Here is a 24358-nt window from a genome sequence, read left to right as displayed (position 1 = left end):
CCCTCTGCTTGGTCCCCCATAAACTCGCTTCTCGCAGTGAGGGAACCCCAGAAGGCTGGATGATGGGGGTGGAGGCGCTCCTTCAGGTATACTGGGCCGAGGCCGTTTAGGGCTTAAAAGTCAGCACCTTTAATATACTAAGTATATTTTAATATCCCTGGATAGTTGGATACCAACAGGAGGGAAATGTTAGTGCGCCTTCACTTGCCACAGGCACTTGGAAGAAATTCACAGTTTTGCTGTGTGTGTGTGTTTTCTCCCCCTGTACTCTACATGTTATGGTATGGATTGCATAGTTTAATTTGCAAAAAGGTGGGTAGATGGTCTGAAGAGATGTGTCTCTAAGCAGATGGTTACTAGACCAGCTCCCCCCTCCCTCCACACACATCTAGTGCCATCCAGATGTTTTGGACTACAATTCCCCTCAGCCCTAGCTAGCAATAGCTTTGGACATACAGTGGTGCCTCGCAAGACGAAAATAATCCATTCCGCGAGTCTCTTCGTCTAGCGGTTTTTTTGTCTTGCGAAGCAACCCTATTAGCGGATTAGCGGTTATTAAAGGCTTAGCGGCTAAAAGGCTATTAGCAGCTTAGCGGCTTAGAAAAAGGGGGGGAGCGAAAAAAATCACAAGACTTGCAAGACGTTTTCGTCTTGCGAAGCAAGCCCATAGGGGGATTCGTCTTGCGAAGCGCATCGAAAAACGGAAAACCCTTTCGTCTAGCGGGTTTTTCGTCTTGCGAGGCATTCGTCTTGCAGGGCACCACTGTATTGATCTAATTAATGTGCTGCCTGTTTTCTACCAGTGTATATAGACAATGGCCCATTGTCTACACCATTGCAGAGCCTATACCGTTATTACTTGGGCATTCTGGAGTTCTGAAAACTTTTTGTATTTGGGGAGCAAGATGAGGAAAAGCCACACAAATCTATGACCTGCATTCCCACCACCTCCATTTGCTACATTTGAATGCCCGCAAGAATTGCAACTGCCCTACTCACGCCAAAGAAGTAGAATGCCAAAAAGAAATACTTGTGGACCTAGGTGCCCACCATTGCCATGATCTACAGTAATAGCTCTTTTTGCAAACTTTGATGCATGTGTGCATATGTATACTTCTCAATGATACGCTAGGCCACGTGGAAGAAAGAGTGTGACTTCTGCACTTATGCTGGACAGAAAGGCATGTTTTGAAGTTTAGATTTCTAAATAGCTCTGGTGAACTGCATCGCTCCAGACCGTGCAGAAATGGCTCATATCTCAAAGTGAGGCCTTTGTTCAATGTAACATTAAAAAAAACACCCACTACCTACTGTATTTCCGTCAACTGAATGCTTAAAGGCATAACTCCCAGCATGCATTTATGGGTGAATCTCAGGCCCTTACCAGTTGAACTTCTTCCCAGCATCTTAAAAAAAAGTTTCTTGTTCCTTTGCTTACATTAGCACTATGGCATTAACTGATTGAAGGATTTTCCTAATCGGTTATCTAGCTTGCAATTAAGATTAATCTCAGTTGCTTGAGATGGTCAGTGAAAACAAAATATATCACTACAGGTAGCATTTGAAGGCTTTTTAATGGTTAGAACAGTTCCTTCTTCCTGAAGTTACCTAAACAGTAGCTTTTTGGGGTGTCTAACACACAACTTTCCCTACATTCTTAGAGCCCCCTTGAAACTACCCAAAAGCAAAATGGTTATTTTTGAATGCCCTGGAAGGCACCGGAAGTTACTTGGGGAGAAGACATCTGGAGCAAAACAGATGACACCATGGAAAAGACACTTCCAGAGTTATAAACCAAGAGTTCCCAAGGGCAAGCTTTCACAGGCCTCATCCTGGAATGTCCTCACCCGACTTTCCTGTGTCGTCCTCTTCTGTTTTCTGACTTCCTCCCCCGCTTTCTCCTTGTGACTTTTCTCCCTCCTCCTCTTGCTTCTTCTCCCCATCCTTGGGTGCAATTGTCTCTCCGCCCTCCGTGCCTGATACCTGTTTCTCTCCTTCAGTTTCAATTTTGCCAGCCTTTTCCTCTTCTTGCTTTTTTGATGTATGTTCTCCTGTGTCTGCAGCCCCAGCATCTTCCTTCTTCTTCTCCTTCTCCTCTTGTTCTTCTTCTTCTTCCTCCTCCTCCTCCTCCTCCTCCTCATCTTCTAACTCTGGGAAAGAAACGGAATCTCAGAGAAGATCCTCCCTAGGATTTCTTAGCTCGCTTCTACCCTCATGGTTTATGGTCTTATGGCATCCACCCCATTTTACAGACTGTGACAACAAGGCAGTTTGCCTGAGGCTATAATCATAGCAATTTTGTGGCTGAGCCAATGGGGAGACTCGGTTAATGGGTTTTGCTTCCCATTTAGAACTTCTGCAAGAGCTTAGTGTGCCTTCTCCTCGGTGTTTTGATATAATGTGACTGCTCTTTGAATAGAGATGTGGAAGACTCCTGCGTTGGGAGAAGCGTGGTGTGTAAGGCAGACTCAAAAATTCTCTTTTTTATTATTCCCAAAAAGGGATGCAGGACGACACTCAGGCTACTAACATCAGAGTACATTGCTAACAATAAAATTTAAGGCTAAACTCAAGTAACCTATAAAACCTATGATTAGCCAAGAACAAGAGAGTTTATCCATTTGCTGGATAAGAACAAGAAGGAAACTGGAGAAATGCTGCCACCTACAGGTTAGTCTTGATACAATACTTCAAAACATCTGGATGAATTTTATTCATATGGGTTATATGGGCCTAAGGACATTTACACATTAGCCCTTCCCTTGAAATTGCCATCCTTTAGTCACTTCTTTTTGCAGAGTGTCCAGACAAGATAGTTACCAAATTGCTGTATTATTGTTTAGTGTTCCATTCTCTTACTGTTTTTCAAGAGTTGATTTGTGGTTAATTTTTTCCAATTAAAATCTAATTGCAGTGCCTGTTTCTTCAAGATGGGCTACTGAGGGGTTTTTTTTAGGGCTTTTGTGCTTTTAATTAAAAGCTTCCTGTTCTCAGGTTTTCGCCATTTTATTGCTTCAACAAGGTGGAGGGGGATTTATGATGAATTGCCCCTGAAGTAATCATCATCTGTTCAGGGCAAGGGGCTTTAAGTACTAGTTTTCTTTATCTGCCTCCCTTTTCTTTATTTGACAGCACAACAATTATATGCCTGGGCAAATGGTATGGACTATTCTTCAAAATGTGCTAGGGAGGGTCTTGATGCATTCTGTGTTTCGACACTTTCTAGGTTTAAACTCTGGAATGAAGCACCTTTTCTTGTAGGTTTTTCTAAAAACGTGCTCCACATGCCGGGCCCACCACTGTACAAACACCCCAAATTACTTCAGACCCAGTTAATCTTAATCGGCTGGATAGCATGTCTGTGTGTATACACCCTGGAAATGAAGATAGACCATAGGATGCCTGAAATCCTCTATACACAGCTTGGTATGTGCACCAACCTTTCAACTCACGCATCCTTTCAAGCCTCTGTTCTTCTTTCAATTCCTTGATGAATCCTTTGTTGGCTTCATCCAGTGCCTGCAAAAATAAGGTGGGGATCTTAAATGGGAAACTTGAGTCAGGCCTCAGTCCCTCTTCCCACTACTGCCATCAGCATATAGTGGCATTGCCATGAGATAGGACTATTGGGGGGGGGGGGGGCGGGCGAACAGGACTGAAATCCTGTTTTGCTTCTTCTTCAAGAGGTTCACACAGAGAAGAGAGACACCTGAAAGTGCAAACCTAGTTGCCTGAAACCCAGCAGATGGCAAAAGGGTAGCAGAGATGAGGTCAGATCAGGTGAATTTCAGGTGTCATGGCTATGAACTGTCAGGTAATTTATGGGGGGGGGGAATAAATGAATCAGTAATATTGTTTGAATTATGTGGGGCCCCTTGGTAGACACAAGAACCAATGCATAGCTGTTATATCAGAGAAATATCTCTGCTGGGTCAAACCAAATATCCGTCCAGTCTAGCATCCCGTTTCCCACAGTGACCGGCCACATATTTCTGAAAAGTCAACAAGCAAAATATGAAGGCAATCTCCTCCTATAGTTTATCCCAGCATCTGGTATTCAGAGGTATATTACCACTTAACAAGAAGGTTCCATATAACTAACATATGTCCTGAAGTATATACAGTGGTACCTCGGGTTAAGTACTTAATTCGTTCCGGAGGTCCGTACTTAACCTGAAACTGAAGCACCATTTTAGCTAATGGGGCCTCCTGCTGCTGCCGCGGCGCCAGAGCACGATTTCTGTTCTCATCCTGAAGCAAAGTTCTTAACCTGAGGTACTATTTCTGGGTTAACGGAGTCTGTAACCTGAAGCGTATGTAACCTGAAGGGTATGTAACCTGAAGTACCACTGTAGAGGTGATCCAGCGGAACTGTGTGCTCAGACCCAAGCTTTCCCAAACTTGGGCCTCCAGCTGTTTTTGGACTACATTTACCATCATCCTTGACCATTGGTCCTGCTAGCTAGGGATGATGGGAGTTGTAGTCCAAAAACAGACCCTAGTTTGGGAAACCCTGTCTTAGATTATCAAAAGGCTTTTGACAAAAGTACCACACTAAAGACTCCTGAATAAGCTTAGCAGTCATGGAACAAGAGGAGAGGTCCTCTTATGGATCAGTAATTGGTTAAGAAACAGAAAACAGAAAGGAGGAATAAATGGGGAGTTCTCCCATTAGCAGGATGTAGAAAGTGGAATTTCCCCAAGGATGGGTATTTGGGTCTGTGCTTCTTAACCGTTTTATCAATTATCTAGACCTAGATTTAGGAGTGAGAAATGACATAGCCAAGTCTGCTGCTGATACCAAATTCTTCAGGACAGGAATCTACAGGAATGACAAGAAACACCACAAAAGGATCTCTCCAAATATGGTGAGCAGGCAGTAAAATGGCAAATGCAATTCAATATAAGCAAGTGTAAAATGACGCACACTTAGTCAAAAAAATCCTAATTTCACATATATGCCCATGAGGTCTGGACAAGGAAAGAGACCTTGGGGTCACAGCTTTATGAAGACATTGACCCAATGTGCGGCAGTTGTGTAAAGGGTGAATTCCATACTAGGAATAATTTGGAAAGGGATTGAAAACAGAACGGCCCGTATTGTAATGCAATACTGAATATCACAATACTCAATAAACAAACGCAGATATACAAATCTGTGCCTACAACCATAGTTGGAATACTATGTACAGTTATCTATACTTCAAAAGAAAGATTATAAAGCTGGAAGAGGTTCGGAAAAGGGCAAAAAAATGATCGAGTGGTTGGAGCAACTGCCCTGGAAGGAAAGGTTACAACATTTGGGACTTTTTAGTTTCGAGAAAAGACGAACAAGAGGGGACATGATAAGACATATATAACATTATGCACCGTGTGGCCCAGGAGAAGCTTTTTCTTTCCTTCCCATAATACTAGAACCCAGGAACATCTGATGAAGCTGAACAATGAAAGATTCAGGACCAACAAAAGAAAGTACTTTATTTTTTTAATCGCATAGCATGCAATTAAACTATTGAATTCACTTCCACAAAAATGTACTTTACCTAACAACATGCACAAAATATCCTGCTCTCCCCACTGTGGTCCCTTTGGTCTCCCCCTGCTCCCCCTTTTTTGACCATGTCATCTCTGCCCCCCGGTGATAGCCGACCACTTACAATAATGATTGCCTGCATAGCAGCAACGTTATGGATACGTTTCGCCTGCTCCAGAGCCTTCTCAAAGTAGGTGACTGCTGACTGGAAATCTTCCAGTTTCACTGTGTGTTAATTTTTTTTAAAAAATAAGAAGAACAAGAAATAATTAACTTCAACACGAGATATAGACTTCAGAGAAACTTATACAAATAAACATGTGGTATATTGTCAGTTGATTACTGGAACTCTCTAGGATAAGGCATGTAAGATGCAGTTCCCAAACCCCAGGATATTCCATCTGCTTTCATTTTATTTTATTGGGGTGGGAGATTGTCATTTACTACTGTTGACCTAAGGATGAAGCAATAAAGGCTCAAATAAAATAAATTTATATGTGTGCAGACTCTCACTGAAGTGCGGTTGGGAAACAGGATCCCTGTCTTTCCTGTCCCCCCTGCCCCAACCCCTGGGCACACATATTACATCTTGATGTTCCAGATATCTGAATGCAATATCTGCATAGGAACTAGGTGTGTAACGTCTACTGTACTGGGCACAAACCTAAACTGCAGATTCGTGAACCTTCATACAATTTGGGAAAGGGCCACACAGTTTGCATCCACAAATTCTGGACTTTATACACCTCAGTTCAATGTAGTCTCTTCCCTGCTAAAAATATTCTAGATACCATCTTTGGCACTGTAAACAAATTACTGTATATTTTGCTCTATAAGACTCACTTTTCCCCTCCTAAAAAGTAAGGGGAAATGTGTGTGCATCTTATGGAGTGAATTCAGGCTACGCAGCTATCCCAGAAGCCAGAACAGCAAGAGGGATTGCTGCTTTTGCTGCACAGCGATTCAGAATATTTTTTTTCTTGTTTTCCTCCTCCAAAAACTAGGTGTGTCTTATGGTCTGGTGCGTCTTATAGAGTGAAAAATACGGTGAATTAAGTTAGTTGGTGGCAATACAGTGGTGCCCCGCAAGACGAATGCCTCGCAAGACGGAAACTCGCTAGACGAAAGAGTTTTCTGTTTTGGAGGTGCTTCGCAAAATGAATCTCCTATGGGCTTGCTTCGCAAGACGACAATGTCTTGCCAGTTCCTGCTGGGTTTCCCCCCCCCTTTTTCTAAGCCGCTAAGCTGCTTAGCAGCTAAAAGCAGCTAAAAGCCGCTAATCCGCTAATCCTTCAATGGGCTTGCTTCGCAAGACGGAAAAAACCGCTAGACGAAGAGAATCACAGAACGGATTCTTTTCGTCTTGCGAGGCACCACTGTATAAGCATACATACTTTTAAATATGCATAATTTAGTCCAACCATAAGTTTCCTTCAGCAAAATAAAACCAGCATTTTAATCCTGGACTGTGAATATTCCATACCATAGGGTTGCCATACATCCGGAATTTTCCAGACATACCCAGAATACTGCTGTCGGAAGCAGTGTCCGGGCAGAAATTGGCAAAACTAAAAAAATAAACTAAATTTTTGTAAAGGATTTTTCTTTTTAACTCGGGAGCAGGGGATGGACATTTGCATAATTCTCATTACAGGATCCAACACAATGTTTTTGTTTGATTTCTCTCATTCACCCCAGCAATTGCATGCCCTTGTCCAAAGCTCCATTTGGTTTGAGGCACAAGAACCAAAGCATTCAAAATTTTTCCCCCATCAGCATGTCAAGGTCTGAGTGAGAATTCTAGTTCTATACTCTGGATCTGCCAAATTATTTGCTGCCCATGTCAAATGAAAACAATTTTGCACAACATATCCAAACGCTGGTGTCCTGAGGAGTGTAATAATAATAATAATAATAATAAATTTATTTATACCCCGCCCTCCCCAGCCAAGACCAGGCTCAGGGCGGCTAACACCAATAATAAAAACAAGTTGATTAAAATACAATTTAAAAGATTAAGATACAACATTAAAACATTAGGATGCAGCTTCTTCACAGGAGGAGAAAGGAAAAAGAAAGGGGGAGGGAATCAAACTGATTCCAAGCCAAAGGCCAGGTGGAACAACTCTGTCTTACAGGCCCTACGGAAAGAAATTAGATCCCGCAGGGCCCTGGTCTCATGAGACAGAGCATTCCACCGGGCCGGAGCCAGTGTTGAGAAGGCCCTGGCTCTGGTTAAGGCTAATCTAACTTCCTTAGGTGTAACAGAATTGACTAGAATATAATTTATTCATTTCTGTTCTTAATATGCTACTCCCCACCCACCCACCCACCACTTCCTCTTGAACAAGTGTCTATGCTCTAGGCAGCAAACAGAAATCCATAAGAGATTGTGTCCCTTTAAATGCAGGAGATTTAAAAAAAACCCCAACAACCAGCTGACAAGATGCTAAGCTGTCTCTAGTAGTCATCTCCCAATGTGCTCTCTTTTTTAGGAAAAGAGCCTCCCCACCTAGATCCTGGCACTCCAGGCAATTGCCTAGCCTGCTCCTATGGGGGGGAAAGTGGCCCTAGAGCCTTGTGGAGCTCACACAGACCCTGCTAGTGAAGAAATCTACTTAGGTTTGTGCAAAGCAATTCACCTTGTGCTTGTGCCACCAATACACCGCCGTTGAGCTGCCACTCAATGTCTCCTTCTTCCTCTGCACACTGCAAGGACCTTTCGCCAAAGTCCCGAGCCTCCGCCGCTTTGTTGAGCTCCAGGTAGCACCTGCCCATTTCGTGGAACAGCCAAGTCTTCTCCAGGTTGCTCTTCACAAGTGGAATCTTTTCTTCCCAGCTTTTCGAAATAAAACAGAATTTTGCAACTAACCGTGGAAATAAAATAAAATGGAGAGTAGCTTTCCTGGCTCTTTCAAGACCAGGGCTTCTTCCCTGACTGGGTTACCCCAGCTATGCTGGGTGGCTTCCAACAAATTAAAACACAGTAAGACATCAAACATTAAAAACTTCCCTATACTGTGGACTCTCGGGTTGCGAACGTGATCCATACAGGATGCACGTTCGCAACCTGCAGCGTTCGCAACCCATGTCTCTGTGTCTGTGCATGCGCGGGTTGCGATCTGGTGCTTCTGCGCATGCGCAAAGCGCGATTTAGCGCCTCTGCGCATGCATGACCGCTAAAACCCAGAAGTAACCCGTTCTGGTACTTCCAGGTTTCGGTGGTCTGAAACCCGAAAAAAACGCAACCTGAAGTGGCTGTAACCCGAGGTATGACTGTACAAGGGATGTCTTCTAAAAGTCAAATAGTTCTTTATTTCCTTGACATCCGAAGGGAGGGCGTTCCACAGGGTGGGCGCAACCACCGAGAAGGCCCTCTTTGTGGTTCCCTGTAACCTCACTTCCCACAATAAGGGAACTGCCGGAAGGCCCTTGGAGCTGGATCTCAGTGTCCGGACTGAACGATGGGGGTGGAGACTCTCTTTCAGGTATGCATTGCGAAAGCCGTTTAAGAGTGCACTCAGCCCTCCACAGGATCTTGGCCCCAACTTTCCATTTGCTTATGGATGCTACTTAGGGTTGTCAGGCCCCCTAAGGCTCAGGGATGATGGGAAGTTATTCACCAGCAACATCTGCAGAGCCACAGATTTCCCATCCCCAAGTTAAGAATTGGTACCCAGCAGGCCAGGGATGGAGACAAAAGGCACTTGGTGGGATGGGGGGGGGGAGAGAGAGATGGCAACTAATGGCACCTCTATTTGTACCCTTCTATTCTTTGTACCTGCCTGGCCTTCACACAGTGGCGTAGCGTGGGTTGTCAGCACCCGGGGCAAGGCAAGTAATTTGCGCCCCCTAACCCGTGGATTTTAGCACTCGAGTGCGAGCGCCCCCCCAGATGTTGTGCCCGGCCCCCCTGCACCCTCCCACGCTACGCCACTGGGGCTGGGGGCGAGCGAAGGAGCGAAGGACCCCCCCCCCAAGGGCTCAGCAGGGATTTATTAAATTTATTATTTGCGGAGCCCCCGCGGGCCGAGGCAGCCGAAGCCCCCTCCCCTCGGGCGCCTCCCCGCCCCCTCCTCTCCTTGGGCTGTAGGTGGAGCTCCAGATCCGGGCTTGGCGAGCGCCTCTCCTCCTCCCGGCCGGGTCCGGGGGCTTCCAGCCGTGCTCCGTCCTCGCCCCCCCCCCCCGCGGCTCAGAGCCGGAGCCAGCGGCGCCCCCTTCTGCCAGGAGATCCTCGCCCGCCCGCCGGCTTCCTCTCAGAGGGTTTTGGGCAGCGCAGGGCGCGGCGAGGCCCCTCAGAGCTCTCCTCCCTCCCAGTCAGCAGAAGTAGCCGCCACCTGTGGCTGGGCCGAGGGGATGGCGGCGGCGGCGGGGTGCGGAGGCTGCCTGTGCCCGGCCAGGCGTCGGTGGCGGCGTCGGTGCTGCTGCAGCGGCTGCTCCTCCTGCGAGCAGTGAGTGGAGCTCAGCCGCAGCAGCGGCGGGGGGCGCGCGCGCTAGGGCGCAAGGCTGGCGGCGCCGGGGGGGGGAGCCCGGCGGAGGAAGGAATTTGTCCCTTCCCTCTGGACTTGCGCCCCCCCAGATGTTGCGCCCGGTGCGCCCGGCACCCCTGGCACCCCCCACGCTACGCCACTGCCTTCACAGTTTTCAACGCCCCTCACCCCTTGGGAAATCCCTTCCCTAGTCAATGACATTCTGTAGAATCTAGATGGTTCAACCCCCGAAACTCCCATCCCTTCATTCTCATGTAGCAGAGGTATGGGAGAAAATCATCCCTGTGTGTCAAGATGTATGTGTCAAATATGCCATTGCTTCTTTCAAAAGATTTAGGAGCAGCACATTTGTGGGGCGGCTGGCCACCCGCTGGTCGAAGGTCCTTCATCCTCTCCAAACGCTACAGCTCCAAAAATCCCTTGAAAGGAAACCATGAGAGTAAAAGCAGTTTCAGTTTACAGAATGAAGGTAAGGCAGATGCGTTAGGAGACCATCCTTAAATATGCAAGAGGCATGGAGGCTTGACTATTTTTCTTTGGGTTCCACCTACGTGTCAATGGCGTTCTGGAAGTTGCCCATGCGGGCATGCACTCTGCCAATATTGTCAAGGGCTCTGGAGATGGCATCAGTCAGGTTGCTGCAAGAAGAAGCAAAAATAAGTGATCTGAAAGCTGGGTTGCTACTTCAAAATTCCCCGAGAGGTTTCTGACCTACCCTCCATCCCCAGCCCCTGTATGTTGCCCCAGCTGTATGTATTAATTTACAGTTCATTGTCAGTGCTTGTAGCAGGTTAAAGGATTTTAGGTCTATGGACCAAACAAAAGCTCTGTGTGTGTGTGAGTTTAAAGAGGATAACGAAGAAGGTGGGAGATCCATGCCACAAGCCGTTTTCAATCTAAAATATAGGCACAGGGGAATTTACCCAAAAACTGTGCTGCAGAGCCATCTTTAAAATGCTACGATGCTTTTTTGGTGTGTGATAAAGCCATTCCAATCATGAATCTGACTGGAGAAGTGGACAACAAAGGAACAAGGTATGAAATGGAGGGACATTAGGACACAGCAGGTATCTGCTGGATTCTACTCTAAAGTGCTGAACCAGGAAGAAATGAAAGAAAGCTACTAAGAAAGCAGGAAACAAGTGTATAAGGAGGAAAGGAAGAGGCTGATTTTAAAACGTTATTTATTCGCAGTAGGTCAGGGATTCTGGAACAGATCTGTACCTTGCTTGGAGCACCATCTTCCCTGGGGGAGGGTATCCCTATGGATTTGGATACTCACATTCTGGGAGAGCAATATGGCAAGGAATAGTGATTTGACTTTGACTTAATGGCTTGCCCTAAACATTTTAGCCACTAGAGAGCGCAATCATTCTATGAGTAGCTTTCATGGCTCACCCAGAGATAATGATGATTATTACAAACTGGAACCCTAGTGCTAGCAATTCTGGAAAGACTGGTACTCACGGGTCAGAAGAAGGCAACTTAAGGCAACTTAATACTGACAGTATGGGTAGTCTGTATCCTAGCTTTCCTTCTAGACAGCATACATATAGTTCCCTATTGTTTCCAGAAGGTCTCCAACTAAAGACACAAAGACCTGATCGACTTGAGACCATGCCCTGGGTGAACTAGAAATGCACTTGCTCCTGTGGCTAGTTTTCCTCCCCATCCCCACACACTCCCCTCTACCTGCCTCTTATTCCAAGCACCCAGTCTATGGGCTCAGCTACTAGGAAGCCGTGGCTGACGTTGCAACTAACCCCTGCTTCATGGCCTTCTGATGTAAGCCCTGAGCAAGAGAAATAACCTAGCATGCACATGAAAGCTTATACCAAGAACAAACTTAGTTGGTCTCTAAGGTGCTACTGGACAATTTTTAATTTTTTAAAATATATTTCGACTACGTCAGACCAACACGGCTACCTACCTGAATCTTGCAATACTAAACTAACATTCGAAATGCTGGTAAGCGTGTGTCCTTCTAAGAAAAACACAAACAAATCTGCCAGTCTCTGTTTATCCTGCTCCTGAAAACAAGGTTTTCAAAGACGCAGGCATTTGGAACAAAGAATAGGAGAGAGGAGAGAAGAGGATGGGGAGAGCTTGTGGAACCGGTTGTCAGGCTAGATCAGGGGCCAGCAAACTTACCACGCCCCAGGCCGGTGTCTCCAGCGCCAATCGCGCAGCGGGCTGGGGGAGCGCGTGCCCATACGCGTGCTCACATGCTATTTTCGGCGCACTTCTGGGTCGGAGGAGCACCAGAAATAGCTTGTGCGCATGTGCACGGGCCTCCTCCGACCCGGAGGTGCACCAGAAATAAGGTTTGCACATGCGCAAATAACGCTTGCGCATGTGCACAAGCTATTCCCTGTGCTCCTCCGACCTGGAAGTGGGCAGCCAGGCGGCGCAGCGCTGGTAAGAGTGGGCGGCGGCAGCAGGGGTCTCCACAGGCAGGATAAACAAGTCGCTTGGGCCTTATCCGGCCCACAGGCCTTAGTTTGGGGACCCCTGGGCTAGATTCTCCAACTCTGTTGGATTGGGGAAGCTGTACAGAGTACCGGAGCCTCTTGTGCCAACAGCTAGGCCCAATTCTGTCATCTCCAGCTCAGAAGATATCACCAGGGACTGCCTGCATACATTTTTTACACAACCATAAGGGCTAGAAGCCCTAAGTGTTCCCCTCCCCTCTTTTTTCCAGCAGAAACTGAGATTTGAACAATTCAACACATTCCGAACTCCTGTCCTGAAATAAAGAGTACACAGCTATGGCTAAATGATGGCAGCATGGGACGGGCACTCAAGCAGCCCTCAAAAGGAGTAAGCTGCCCTTCCTTACTTTTCTTTTGCAATGTCCAGATCCACCTGGTGGCTCTGCAAAGCTGCTGCCATGTTCCCCATCTCGATCTGAGCATTTCCAATGCAGCTGTAGAGGTTTCCAACCAGTTCGCTCCTGTTGGGGATCTCTTCGTCAGACCAGCCTTGGATCTTTTTCAGCACTTGTTCAGCTTTCTGGCAGCTTCTTTCAGGGCTGCCGCTAGTCAACACTTGACAGGGAAGGGAAGAAAAAGAAGAAGAAAGTGTGTGCTCATATGATGCATGTTAACTAACCCCAATTCATTAGGATATCCCAAATTTGGACACCCTCCCCCTCCAAAATGGCATCTCACATTACCCATTTTCACTATCCATCTTGTTTGCTAGCACTTACATCAGCTCCTACCATCTGCCAGGTCACTACTGAAAACAGAATGCCAAACAAGGAGGAGACCTTTAGCCTCATCCAGCAAGACAATTCTTTCTTGTGGTTTGTCTACAGTTCAATGTAAGGAGTCAGATCGTTGGTCTCTCTTATTGGTCAACTCTGACTGGCAATAGTTCAGGTACAGGTCTTTCCCATTCTCAACACCAGAGTCCGTTTTACCTGGAGATACGTTTACCAAATGTTTATGTAATCTACTGTTTATCATAGAGGGAAACAGTTGCTGCAAATGCAAGCAGAAACTCTGGTGGCTTCTGAAATAGATTTGGGGGCTTGCTCCTTGTAATGCCTGGAAGAAGTTCAGAAAGAAAAGGCAACTTTTCTTTCAATCTATGAAAGTGACCTGACTACATAGACCAACCTGAGTCTGTTTTGTTCTATATTTCATTGGGTCCCTACAGAATAAGAGAGAGGCTACCTCCAGAGAATCCGCTAACAGGTACTGGCTCTGGTTTTGTTGTTTAGCAAGAATTTAAATACAGTGGTGACTCGCAAGACGAAAAGAATCCGTTCCGCGAGTCTCTTCGTCTTGCGGTTTTTTCGTCTTGCGAAGCAAGCCCATTAGCGGCTTAGCGGATTATCGCTATTAGCGGCTTAGCGGATCAGCTGATAAGCGGCTTAGCGGATCAGCTGATAAGCGGCTTAGCGGATCAGCTGTTAAGCGGCTTAGCGGCTTAGGATCAGCTGATAAGCGGCTTAGCGGCTTGGGAAAAATGGGGGGGAGGAAAAAACCCCGCAGGAACTCGCAAGACATTTTCGTCTTGCGAAGCAAGCCCATAGGAAATTCGTTTTGCGAAGCACCTCCAAAACGGAAAACCCTTTCGTCTAGCGGGTTTTCCGTCTTGCGAGGCATTCGTCTTGCGGGGCACCACTGTACACAACACCTTACTTTTTACACCTCCGGGGTCTAAGCTCAGTTAATACAGGAGTCAGGTGAAATTCTGAAGCCTATATATATTTGTGGAATGTGAGAGTTTAGAAAAGTACATTTTCATGCTCAGAACATCCTACCTAGAGTGCTATAATTCAATTCTTATTTAATGGGGCAAACAAATGTCTCCATTAATATCTGTTATTTCAAGTCAGCATATTTTCTGTTATATATATAGGGAATTGATTAAATCAATGGGACCCCTCACAGGTCTTAAAATGCTTTGGGGAAACAGACTTGGATTTTACCGTATTGGCCAGTAAATGGAATTCTAAAAATGTTTCTGACTCCTGTGTATCAGGAACCGTCTAAGATCTTAAAGACTTCTCTACCAATGACCCTACAACTCTCACTCCTGAATCTATGGGACAAGCATTTTCAATAACTTCACTACAAAAAAATTACCATGTGGCTATTGGTGGCAGCCATTATTATCATTATTTATTAAATTTATATACTGCCCTTCATCCAAAGATCACAGGGCAGCTTGCAACATAAACTAGGGTAGAGGTTTTCAACCTTTTTGAGTCCACAGCTCCCTTGACCACCTACATTCTTTCTGCAGCACCCCTGTGGGACTCAGGAGCCCAGTAATGTCACCCCTTGCCTGCAGAGCTCTCACCCTTTTTCAAACACCCTCCCTTGTGGAGTGTTCCCTCAGCCTCCTCTCCTCTCCCCGCTGTTTGGGAGTCCTCCAAGGAGCCACTGCCGCTGCCCCCGGTCTCTGAGCTGCCCCCACCCCAGGGAGAGGTGCCTCCCCACACTACCCCACAGGGGCCTGAGACTTGTCTGTCTATTCCCAACAAAACAACAACAAACAAACCTATGGTCACGTAAAGCATTATCAATAAACACACGAGACGTAACCGGCTGTGTTCTTAAATAAATAAGGTATACTATTCATTGTATCAAATTGTAAACTTCAACAGAAGTAACTCATAAAGTTCAACAAACGAACAAGACCCAGTGGATCAGTTCATTCTAAATATAAAATGGAAGAACGGTATAAAGAGGTGTGGGATTATAGCTATTCATGATAAATTAACATGTGCCATCAAAGTAAGATGGGGAATACACAGGAGAAATGATTTTGAGGAGATATGGAAGGTGTTCATAGAATTATGGAAAGGGGTCAAACCATCGCAAGAGGTGTTGAAATTTTGGGAGGTTGGATAGTTACAAAGGAATGTTCTTGGTGGTGGGGTGCACATTTTTATTCTTATTTGTTTATGATTATTGCTTTGTCTAAACAAACAAACAGGGGAAAGAAAGAAATGCAATACTAATACTAATACTAATACTAATACTAATAATAATATGGTTTTCTTATTTATAGGTGCTCCCTCATGTTTTATAACCTTGTGGGTGTATTTAACAAAGAAACCATGCATGGGGCCTTTTATTTGCATTCCCCCCTTCTTTTTGTTTCATTGTGCATAATTGTAACCAAATGTTTAAAACAAAAACAAAAAACAGCCAGCACATTTTCAACTGAGCCACCTACACATATCAATGTCCTCCATGCTCTTTAAGATGTATCTGGCCACCTCGGATGGCTTCCGCTTTTGATCTCTTGTCCATCTCTTAAGCATGAGCTTGCGGTCTCTGATCCGGGCGTAGATAGGTTTCTGCTGCTGCCAGAAATCTGTGCGGGTATCAAGGTAGGAAAGCCCTTCCTGGATCAGGCGTCCAACAGTCACCCCTTGCTTCGTGGTGCTTCTGGTCAAGTCTGCAGGGAGACCATAGGCAGAGACAGACAGCTTAAAAAACAAACAAAAAGGGAGAGTTTACGTTACAGTATTTACATATATATGACTGGCTTAGGGAAGATGCCTCTTTATAGACACATCCTCTCTTTGCTGGAACACACAGATGTCCCCCCACTTTGTGTGGACTTCATATTGTTATGAGATTGTGGGTACCAGATTTCTAATCCGTATAACCCAAGTTGGTTTTTTAAAGGGCATAGTTTGCTGTCATGTGACCTAGAGGGAAAAGATGCAGGTTGAAAAAGCAGAGAAAAAAGCTACGGCTGATTTCTGCTTGAATCCAGGGCTTTGGCTATGGGAGAAGCAAGACCCCTTTGGGGTGCTGATGCTGCGAACGCCTCCATAGAAGGCTCAGGTTGTATATATGGGTAAATAAACCATATATCATAAAGACACCACAGTTTCCACTGTGCCTCATTTCCAAAAGGAAACACAGGTCCTGCAGAAGTGCCTGGAAGTCCTGGAATCTCGCACCGCTCAGAGGTTGGGAAGGCATGTAACCATATTTTCACTAATAAAGTAATGTTTGTGACTTGTAATTGGATGCTGCTATAGGGCTAGGTAAACCGCAAATAGTAGCACTGTCTTTATTTTGGTTTCGGAATTTGCCTGCCACTCTTCAGCCAGAAAGCTCTGAAAGCAGCAAACAGTACAGTCGTGCCTTGGATCTCAAACGCCTTGGCTCCTGAACAAATCGGCTCCCGAATGATCGAAACCCGGAAGTGAGTGTTCCAGTTTTTGAATGATTTTCGGAAGCCGAACATCCAGCACAGCTTCCACGGCTTCCGATTGGCTGCAGGAGCTTCCTGCAGCCAATCGGAAGCCATGCTTTGCTTTCCGAACATTTTGGAAGTTGAACGGACTTCCAGAATGGATTCCATTTGACTTCCAAGGTACGACTGTACTATAATAAAGAAATATCAAAATGACATAAAATAATAAAACACAATCCAGCACCAGTGACAATTAAAACCAATACAACCTGTAAGGCAGAGGCTGATCACAATCCTTAACATGGTGGTTTATCTTCAAGAATCTTCATTTATTAGGAAACTCTGTGCGTTGTTGAAGATTTTGGGACACGTTCTAGGGCAGAGGTAAGCAATGCGGTGCCCTCGAGGTGTGATTGGACTACAACGCCCATCATCCCTGACCACTGGCCATGAAGGATGGGGCTGATGGGAGTTGGTGTCCAACAGCATCTAGAGGGCACCACGTTGGCTATCCATGTTCAAGGGTATTCACACAGTTGGCATGAAGCACTGGCTAAGCCTTGTGCACTCCAACAACATCCCTCATGAACCAAACATGTATCCAACTGGTAATACATTTCTAAGGTTTCATATTGCAGGGGAAGACCAATACAGTGAGCAAGCCATCTTTTGAGGAAGTTTGTTGGTCTTTTTTTTTAATCGAAGAGCCCAGAAACAAGAGTTTGAAAATGACTGTTTTAGGAAATCCCTTAGAAACCTTGCATTCCTGCAAATACCCAGTCAGCCTCACAGAGGGGTTATAATTGCTCGACTGCCTGATGACATTTGCAGTCCTGAAACTCCCAAGCCCAGCATTAGCCAAATGAAGTAATCAAAAACCTTCATCCTTGAGCAATTTCTCCAGAAAAGCCTTGTCAACGTAGAGCTCCCCCAGCAGCTGCCGTTCGGTTTTCTCATTCCTCACAGGCTCCTGTCTGCCTAGGTACTTTGCATCCTTCTTAGGAAATTTGACCTGAAGCTTCTGTTTTGCTCTTTTACTCTGCCACATACATAAAAAAGTGCAAAAAATAAATTTTGCAAGGGAAAAAACTTATCATTTTCTCTACAGTACTTCTTGTGGGAAGAAAAGCAGCACAGCAGGTAGAAATCATGACCTGCAACCAAACTGTAACTGTGGGGGGAGACAAACTACAAGCCCAGATTCAGATGTAACATTAAGCCAGATCATGGCTTAGCCCTGAGGATCAAAAAGAACACTGCAGTCAAGATTCTCCATCTGGGAACCAGCACTTGTTCACGCTAAAGTTTAGCGTTATGTGTGAACCATGTTATTGTGATGCAAGAGAAAGACCAAATAGCTGCAGACGCAAACATCCTTCCTGTGCCCACGCCGCAACAACCTATATCTATGCCTTGAACTCCTTACCATATCTTCTATTTCCTCCTAATGAAGGAATCACAGACCCATTCTAGGAAAAGCTGGTAAGAACATACCTCTGCCTGGCGACTCAGAAAGAAGAGGTCTGCTCTGTTCTCCAGTTTCACAGAAGAAGGGCCTACAAACAGAGAAAGCACCAGCCAAGACAAGGGTCAGCAACATTTTTCAGCTGTGGGCTGGTCCACTGTCCCTCAGACCTTGTGGGGGGCCGGACTATATTCTGAAGAAAAAAAATGAACGAATTCCTATGCCCCACAAATAACCCAGAGATGCATTTTAAATAAAAAGGACACATTCTACTCATGTAAAAACACGCTGATTCCCAGACCGTCCATGGGCCGGATTGAGAAGGCGATTGGGCTGCATCCGGCCCACGGGCCTTAGGTTGCCTACGCCTGAGCCAAGAAGTCAGGAAGGCCCTGAAAATCACCTGCCAAAAACATTAGCAAGCAACCCCTTCGGAAACAGCATGAAAACCGTGCAATAGAAGAGGCTAGAACTCCTTGATCATTTTAGTTGTCCCGTTCTGTATCTTTTTCAGCTTTGACATTTTTCTAGAAACAGCCTGGACCAGAACTCCACAAAATATTCCAACTGCGGATGCACCACAGCTTTCTGTAAGAGCCTATGGTACTTCCTTTATTTTTATCTCTCCCCTAATAACAATGATTTTGCTTTTTTCACTGCTGTAGCACACAAGCCTTTTAAAATAGAAGTTGGAGGTTGAGACTTTTTCTGAAAGGAGCTTCACATGACCAGCTCCATCATCAAAAAGGCTCAGTAATATTGTGCACAGATAAGAAAATAGGATGTACAATGAAAAATAAAATCTCTACCTGGACTTTGAAGACTCAAAGGATTTTCTGTTGGATTGCTTGTATGTTTGATCTCGAGTTTATTTTACTGTCTGCTTTATTGACTAAATTCAATTCAAATAAAATTAAAGGGATACAAATATGTCCTTGGTTTTGCAAAATACCTTCATGCCTTCTCTAAGGTCCTTGCTCTGCTCTGCCTTGCACTCTGCTTAGCTAGTTTAGACAGCCTATTATCTTTGTTGTTAGTTTCTCTTTTATTCATGCATTCTCAGTCAAGTTGAAGCTCAGGTCTAGCAGTCAATTAGATTCCATCCCCTAATAGAAAATCACATGGCTTACTTCCAACAGAATTTTCAATTGCCTCCTGGGATTTTTGAATGCCCAGTCTGAATTGTGGCAACTCTGGGCGGATCTTGTGGCCTCGATGGTAATAGACCAAGGCAAATTCAAAATCCCCCATAGTGTACAATGCCTCTGCTTTCTGGTATAGGCCCTGAAACAAAGAGGAAAAATATTGGGGGTGGGGGGGGGGGAAAGACAACAGATAGACAATAAGAGAGCTATATATTGTAAACTTGTTCATATGAGTAAACAGAAAATACCATCCTCAAGAAATGCACTCAAGCAGCTTGCTTGTCCCAGTTTGATAATTTCTGAGATGTGGACAACTTGAAGAAGGGTCTTAGCTTGAAGTCCACTGAAGAGACTCCCTTCCAATCCAACTGTCCCTTTGAACCTCTGCTCTGGTTTGCTTGCAACAGAATTTTCTAACCTGGTTAATATGCCAAATGGTTTAGAAAGATAGTTGCAGAACAAAGAATGACATGAAGGTTGGGTTCTTTTATGGAAGTTATTAGTTACCCTTCTTTCCTTCTAGGTTAAGAAAAGAGGGGAGACAGAACCATAACTCCCTTCCACCTTCAAACCAGATACTCCACAATAAATTTTGAAAGGGAACCCTTTGGGTTGGTGCAGGCCTTTCCACCTTTTGGTTACTTACCTTGGTAAACCCTTTGTCAGCTGCCAAGGAGGCTTCAGCATCCTTCAAGGCGTTTTCTGTATCTCCAAGTCTCAGGTAGCATTTTGAACGGGCAACAAGGCAGTTCCTGTCACCTGGCTGGAGTTGCAGGGCCTAGCAACACACAAAAACATGATGCCCAGTCTCAAAAGTATACTTACAACTGCTAACTGATCATTATATACCATCCAACATTTCGTAGATGACAACTGGGGTGTGCTAAAAAACAAACAAACTGGGATGTGCTTTTATCCTGCCAAGAATCATTTGGCAAGCCACAGTTCCTTCACTATTCCCCATTTCTTAGCAATGGATCCTGTATTATAGTGGTAAAGGTAAAGGGACCCCTGACCATTAGGTCCAGTCATAGCCGACTCTGGGGTTGCTGCGCTCATCTCGCTTTATTGGCCGAGGAAGCCAGCGTACAGCTTCTGGGTCATGTGGCCAGCATGACTAAGCCGCTTCTGGTGAACCAGAGCAGCACATGGAAACGCCATTTACCTTCCCGCCGGAGCGGTACCTATTTATCTACTTGCACTTTGATATGCTTTCGAACTGCTACGTTGGCAGGAGCAGGGAACGAGCAACAGGAGCTCACCCCGTCGCGGGGATTCGAACTGCCGACCTTCTTATCGGCAAGTCCTAGGCTCTGTGGTTTAACCCACAGCGCCACCCGCGTCCCATTACAGTGGTACTTCGGGTTAAGAACTTAATTCGTTCTGGAGGTCCGTTCTTAACCTGAGGTACCACTTTAGCTAATGGGGCCTCCCGCTGCCGCCGCGCCGCTGGAGCCCGATCTCTGTTCTCATCCTGAAGCAAAGTTCTTAACCCAAGGTACTATTTCTGGGTTAGCGGAGTCTGTAACCCTTGGGGGTACCTCCCAACTCTACAATTCTACTAATGAATGAATGAATGCACCGGCCTGATCCAGCAAGGCTCTTCTTATACCCTCAGGACACATCGGGCTTCTCAAAGGCCACATCTGGAGGATGTGGGGGGAGCATAGCTGTCAACTTTCCCCCCCTTTTTAAGGGAAATTCCCTTATTCCGAATAGGATTCCTCGAAAGAAAAGGGAAAAGTTGGCAGCTATGGGGGGGGGAGGCGCTTCTTCTCGTATTTGAGGGTCCCAGGTATGCCTGGCCATGCGATAAACACCACCAGCTCGACCCCCAAGTGCCCAGCGGCAACGTCCCCTCCTCCCTTCATTCCTATTCACGAACCAGCTTCGCCCCCTCCCTCCCTTCCCACCCCCCCCTCCTGCCCCACGAGCACGGCCAATTCTCACGTAGGTGTAGCAAGTCAGCGCCTTGGCAAGCTCCCCGCGCCGGCTCAGCATCGTCCCTTCCGCCATGAGGCTGGGGAAGGTCCCCCGCAAAACCTCGCCCTCCGAGTCCCCCATTGCCTGGGAGCCGGGCAAGGCCCAAGTGAGACGCGACGCCGCTGCCTAGCAACCTGCAGGCTAGCAACCGCGGCACTTCCGGGAACCCTACGGAAGCTCGGAAGGTTTAGAAGCGAAAGGCGTAGGACCGCCGGGGGAGGAGGAGCTCTAGTGTACCGCTTTCTGATTGGTTTGCTAATGCCCCGCCTCCTTTTCGTGCTGCTGCCACCAAAGTTCCAATGTCTTCCTGTCTCTGGTCTTTGCCTAAGCCGGCCATTCGCTTGTTTCCTGGACACACACCAGTCTTTTATTAGCATTTTTAAGCGTGTGATTTGCCTGGGCCCTCGTCATCTTCTCCAATAGAACACAGCAGGCAGCCCCTGTGACATTCTTTTTTTATGTACCGTATATAATTTTATTAACTTTTCTGCTTTACGCTTTAGAAATATCAATGACTTCCCGTCCTCTCTTTCCATAGTTCATTTTGCATATCATAAATCCCTGCATATTTTAGCTAAACTAAACCATTCAGTATTCCATTATTACATCCATTAAAACGTATTTACACTGTTGAATTTATCTTAATAAAGGGGGCAATGACAATAAAGATGTTATTATTATTATTATTATTATTATTAATGCTGCCAACGTTTTCAAGTGTACACAATTTCCCCCCATATATTCTATAAACATTTTGCAATCTTTTCTAAAAGTATGTGGTTCTTGTTCTCTTATTCTGTATGTTAGGTCTGCAAGTTGTGCATATTACATCAGCTTAAGTTGGCATTCTTCTTTAGTTGGGACCTTGCTCGTTTTCCATTTTGGGGCTAACAAACACAGGCCGCAGTAGTGGCATACATATATAACCTTTTTCGACACCTGGGAATTTCCCACTGAATTATCCCCAACCAAAAGGACTCTGGTTGTTGTTTAAGTGCTTTTGAACATTTTTTTTCCAATTCATCATGGATCATTTCCCAATATTTTACCCTTTTACAAGTCCATCACATATGAAATAATGTTACAGCTGCTGTGACATTCAGCCTTTGCCCAATGGCATGGGCATAGCAGGAGCGGGAGTTAGGTAAATAAGTAGAAAATTCTTAACTAAAAGTAAATAGAATCAGAATATTTGAAATGGAAATGTGCACCGAGGTTGCTTTGATGATGTCGTGGTGGTGCAATCTCACGACGCAACTGGCAACCCGACAGAGTGATAGACTCCCACCCTGAAACTGAACTGTGGTACACCATATGGAAGAAGAAGAAACTCTGCAAACAGCAGTTAAAAAAGCTGAACATAGCAGACCTAGTAAAAGAGGTGGGTAATCTTTTATCCTACCACAAAAAAAGGCTCTGCTCATGTCTCTTGCTGATACACGACTTGTATCAGAGAGCAGTCATTCAGCACCTTGTGGAGAGTGAAGAACTGGCTAAGATCAATGATGATAAGGGAATGTCTCTTTTTTAAAAAAAATAACATTTTATTGATTTTCCCAAAATAAAAACAACAATACAGAAACAAAACAAAACAAATTGACTTCCAGTCTAGTCCCTTCCTTGGTTCTATTCAACATACTGCATGTCTAATTGTTAAATTTTAACCTATTTAAATCCCTATTATCCATTCATAACAAAATTACAAGTAATCTTAAAACCCTGCTAATGTATTAACCTGTGTACATTGCTTCTGTAAATATGCAATAAACATCTTCCACTCTTCCTTAAATTCATTGTCATCTCTTCCTCTTAGTTTCATAGTCAATTTTGCCATTTCAGCATATTCAATTAATTTAACTTCCCAATCTTCTTTAGATGGGACACCTTCTTCTTTCCAATGTTGTGCTAATAAGGTCCATGCGGCCGTTGTTGCATACATAAACAAGTTCTTTTGTGATTTTGATAGGTCCACTCCTATAATTCCTAATAAGAAAGCTTCTGGGTTTTTTTAAACAAAGGTTGTTTTAAACATCTTTTTCATTTCATTATAAATCATTTCCCAATATTTCTTTATAATTTTACAATTCCACCACATATGGAAAAATATCCCCTCTGTTATTTTACATTTCTAACACTTGCTTTCCTTAGTTTTATAAATTTTGCTAATTTAGCTGGAGTTAGATACCATCTATACATCATTTTCATATAATTTTCTTTAATCACCACACACGCTATAAATTTTATATCATTCTTCCATAGTTTTTCCCATTCCACCATATGAATATTATGTCCCACATCTTGTGACCATTTAATCATAACTGATTTGACCTCTTCATCTTTTGTTTCCCATTCCAGCAACAGATTGTACATTTTAGATATTAATTTCGTATCATTTTTCAATTCTTTCTCTCTGAAAGGTTGAAATTTCATATGCAAATCCTACCATTTTATCATTCTTAAATATTTCATTTAACTGAAAAATATTGTAACCAATCTGTTACGTTCTCTCTAATTTTGTTAAAATATTTCCATTTTAATTTGTTTTCTGTTTCAATTAACAGCTCTCTGTACGTAGCCCATTTTGTACCCATATTTATCCCCCCCCCCCCGTATCACATAAAGGAATGTCTCAATGGGCTATGCTTACTGAGTGTGCACAGAAATACTAGAAAAGCTAAGCAATAAACTGAAACTGACATGGGGACAAATGGGAGAGGACGCCTTCACCCCAGTATGGCTCCCATTTATCACATACACAGCCCATAAAGACAACAAGAAGAATCCATTGACAGCATATTAATCAATCTGGTTTACCTGACTCAACAATTCTCCCCATCACAAATGCAAACAAACCCCATTGCAGACAACCACAGGCAACCAATCACAGCCTGCCTCCCCAATACCTTTCACTACCAAGGATATGTAATAAACGCAGACACAAAACCCCACACGGACAATATACAAAAGAATATAAGCCTCACCACACCACCCCTCCTCTCCAATCCTCTTCTTCCCCAACCTTATACTGTACTCAACACTAATGTCTCACAACAAATGTAGGAAGACT

At 44.8% G+C, this 24358-nt stretch overlaps 1 protein-coding gene across 3 annotated transcripts; it reads right to left on the bottom strand.

Moving 5' to 3' along the window:
- Positions 1–1555: 1555 nt before the first annotated feature.
- On the bottom strand, positions 1556–21436 carry ODAD4 (outer dynein arm docking complex subunit 4). Of its 3 annotated transcripts, none has more exons than XM_082194896.1 (12): positions 21259–21436; positions 19955–20086; positions 19294–19447; positions 18193–18254; positions 17578–17737; positions 15721–15945; positions 12863–13070; positions 10575–10661; positions 8176–8372; positions 5658–5758; positions 3441–3519; positions 1556–2144 (listed from the first exon to the last, which is right to left on the bottom strand). In XM_082194896.1, the coding sequence occupies exons 1-12, from the start codon at positions 21370–21372 to the stop codon at positions 1828–1830; spliced, it is 1836 nt and encodes a 611-aa protein (XP_082051022.1). In that variant the 5' UTR covers positions 21373–21436; the 3' UTR covers positions 1556–1827. The 3 variants fall into 3 exon arrangements, with proteins under 3 accessions (XP_082051022.1, XP_082051021.1, XP_082051023.1); XM_082194895.1 differs by having other exon boundaries at positions 1556–2150; positions 21259–21435; XM_082194897.1 differs by having other exon boundaries at positions 1556–2141; positions 21259–21435.
- Between the last annotated feature and the right edge of the window lie 2922 nt (positions 21437–24358).

The sequence above is a fragment of the Podarcis vaucheri genome (genome assembly GCF_965113315.1).
Source record: "Podarcis vaucheri genome assembly, chromosome: 13".
Lineage (NCBI taxonomy): Eukaryota > Metazoa > Chordata > Lepidosauria > Squamata > Lacertidae > Podarcis > Podarcis vaucheri.
The sequence above is the reverse complement of the archived record's forward strand: the minus strand, read 5'-3'. Positions and strand labels throughout refer to the sequence as shown.

Excerpts from the sequence above, each read along its gene's own strand:
- ODAD4 (XM_082194895.1), bottom strand. The coding sequence starts at position 21,372 with ATGGGGGACTCGGAGGGCGAGGTTTTGCGGGGGACCTTCCCCAGCCTC. Across the intron at positions 18,255-19,293 it reads AATTGAAAATTCTGTTGGAA|GCCCTTCTTCTGTGAAACTG; the intron begins GTAAGCCATGTG and ends CTCTGTTTGTAG. Across the intron at positions 15,946-17,577 it reads GAAATTGCTCAAGGATGAAG|ACTTGACCAGAAGCACCACG; the intron begins GTTTTTGATTAC and ends GTCTCCCTGCAG.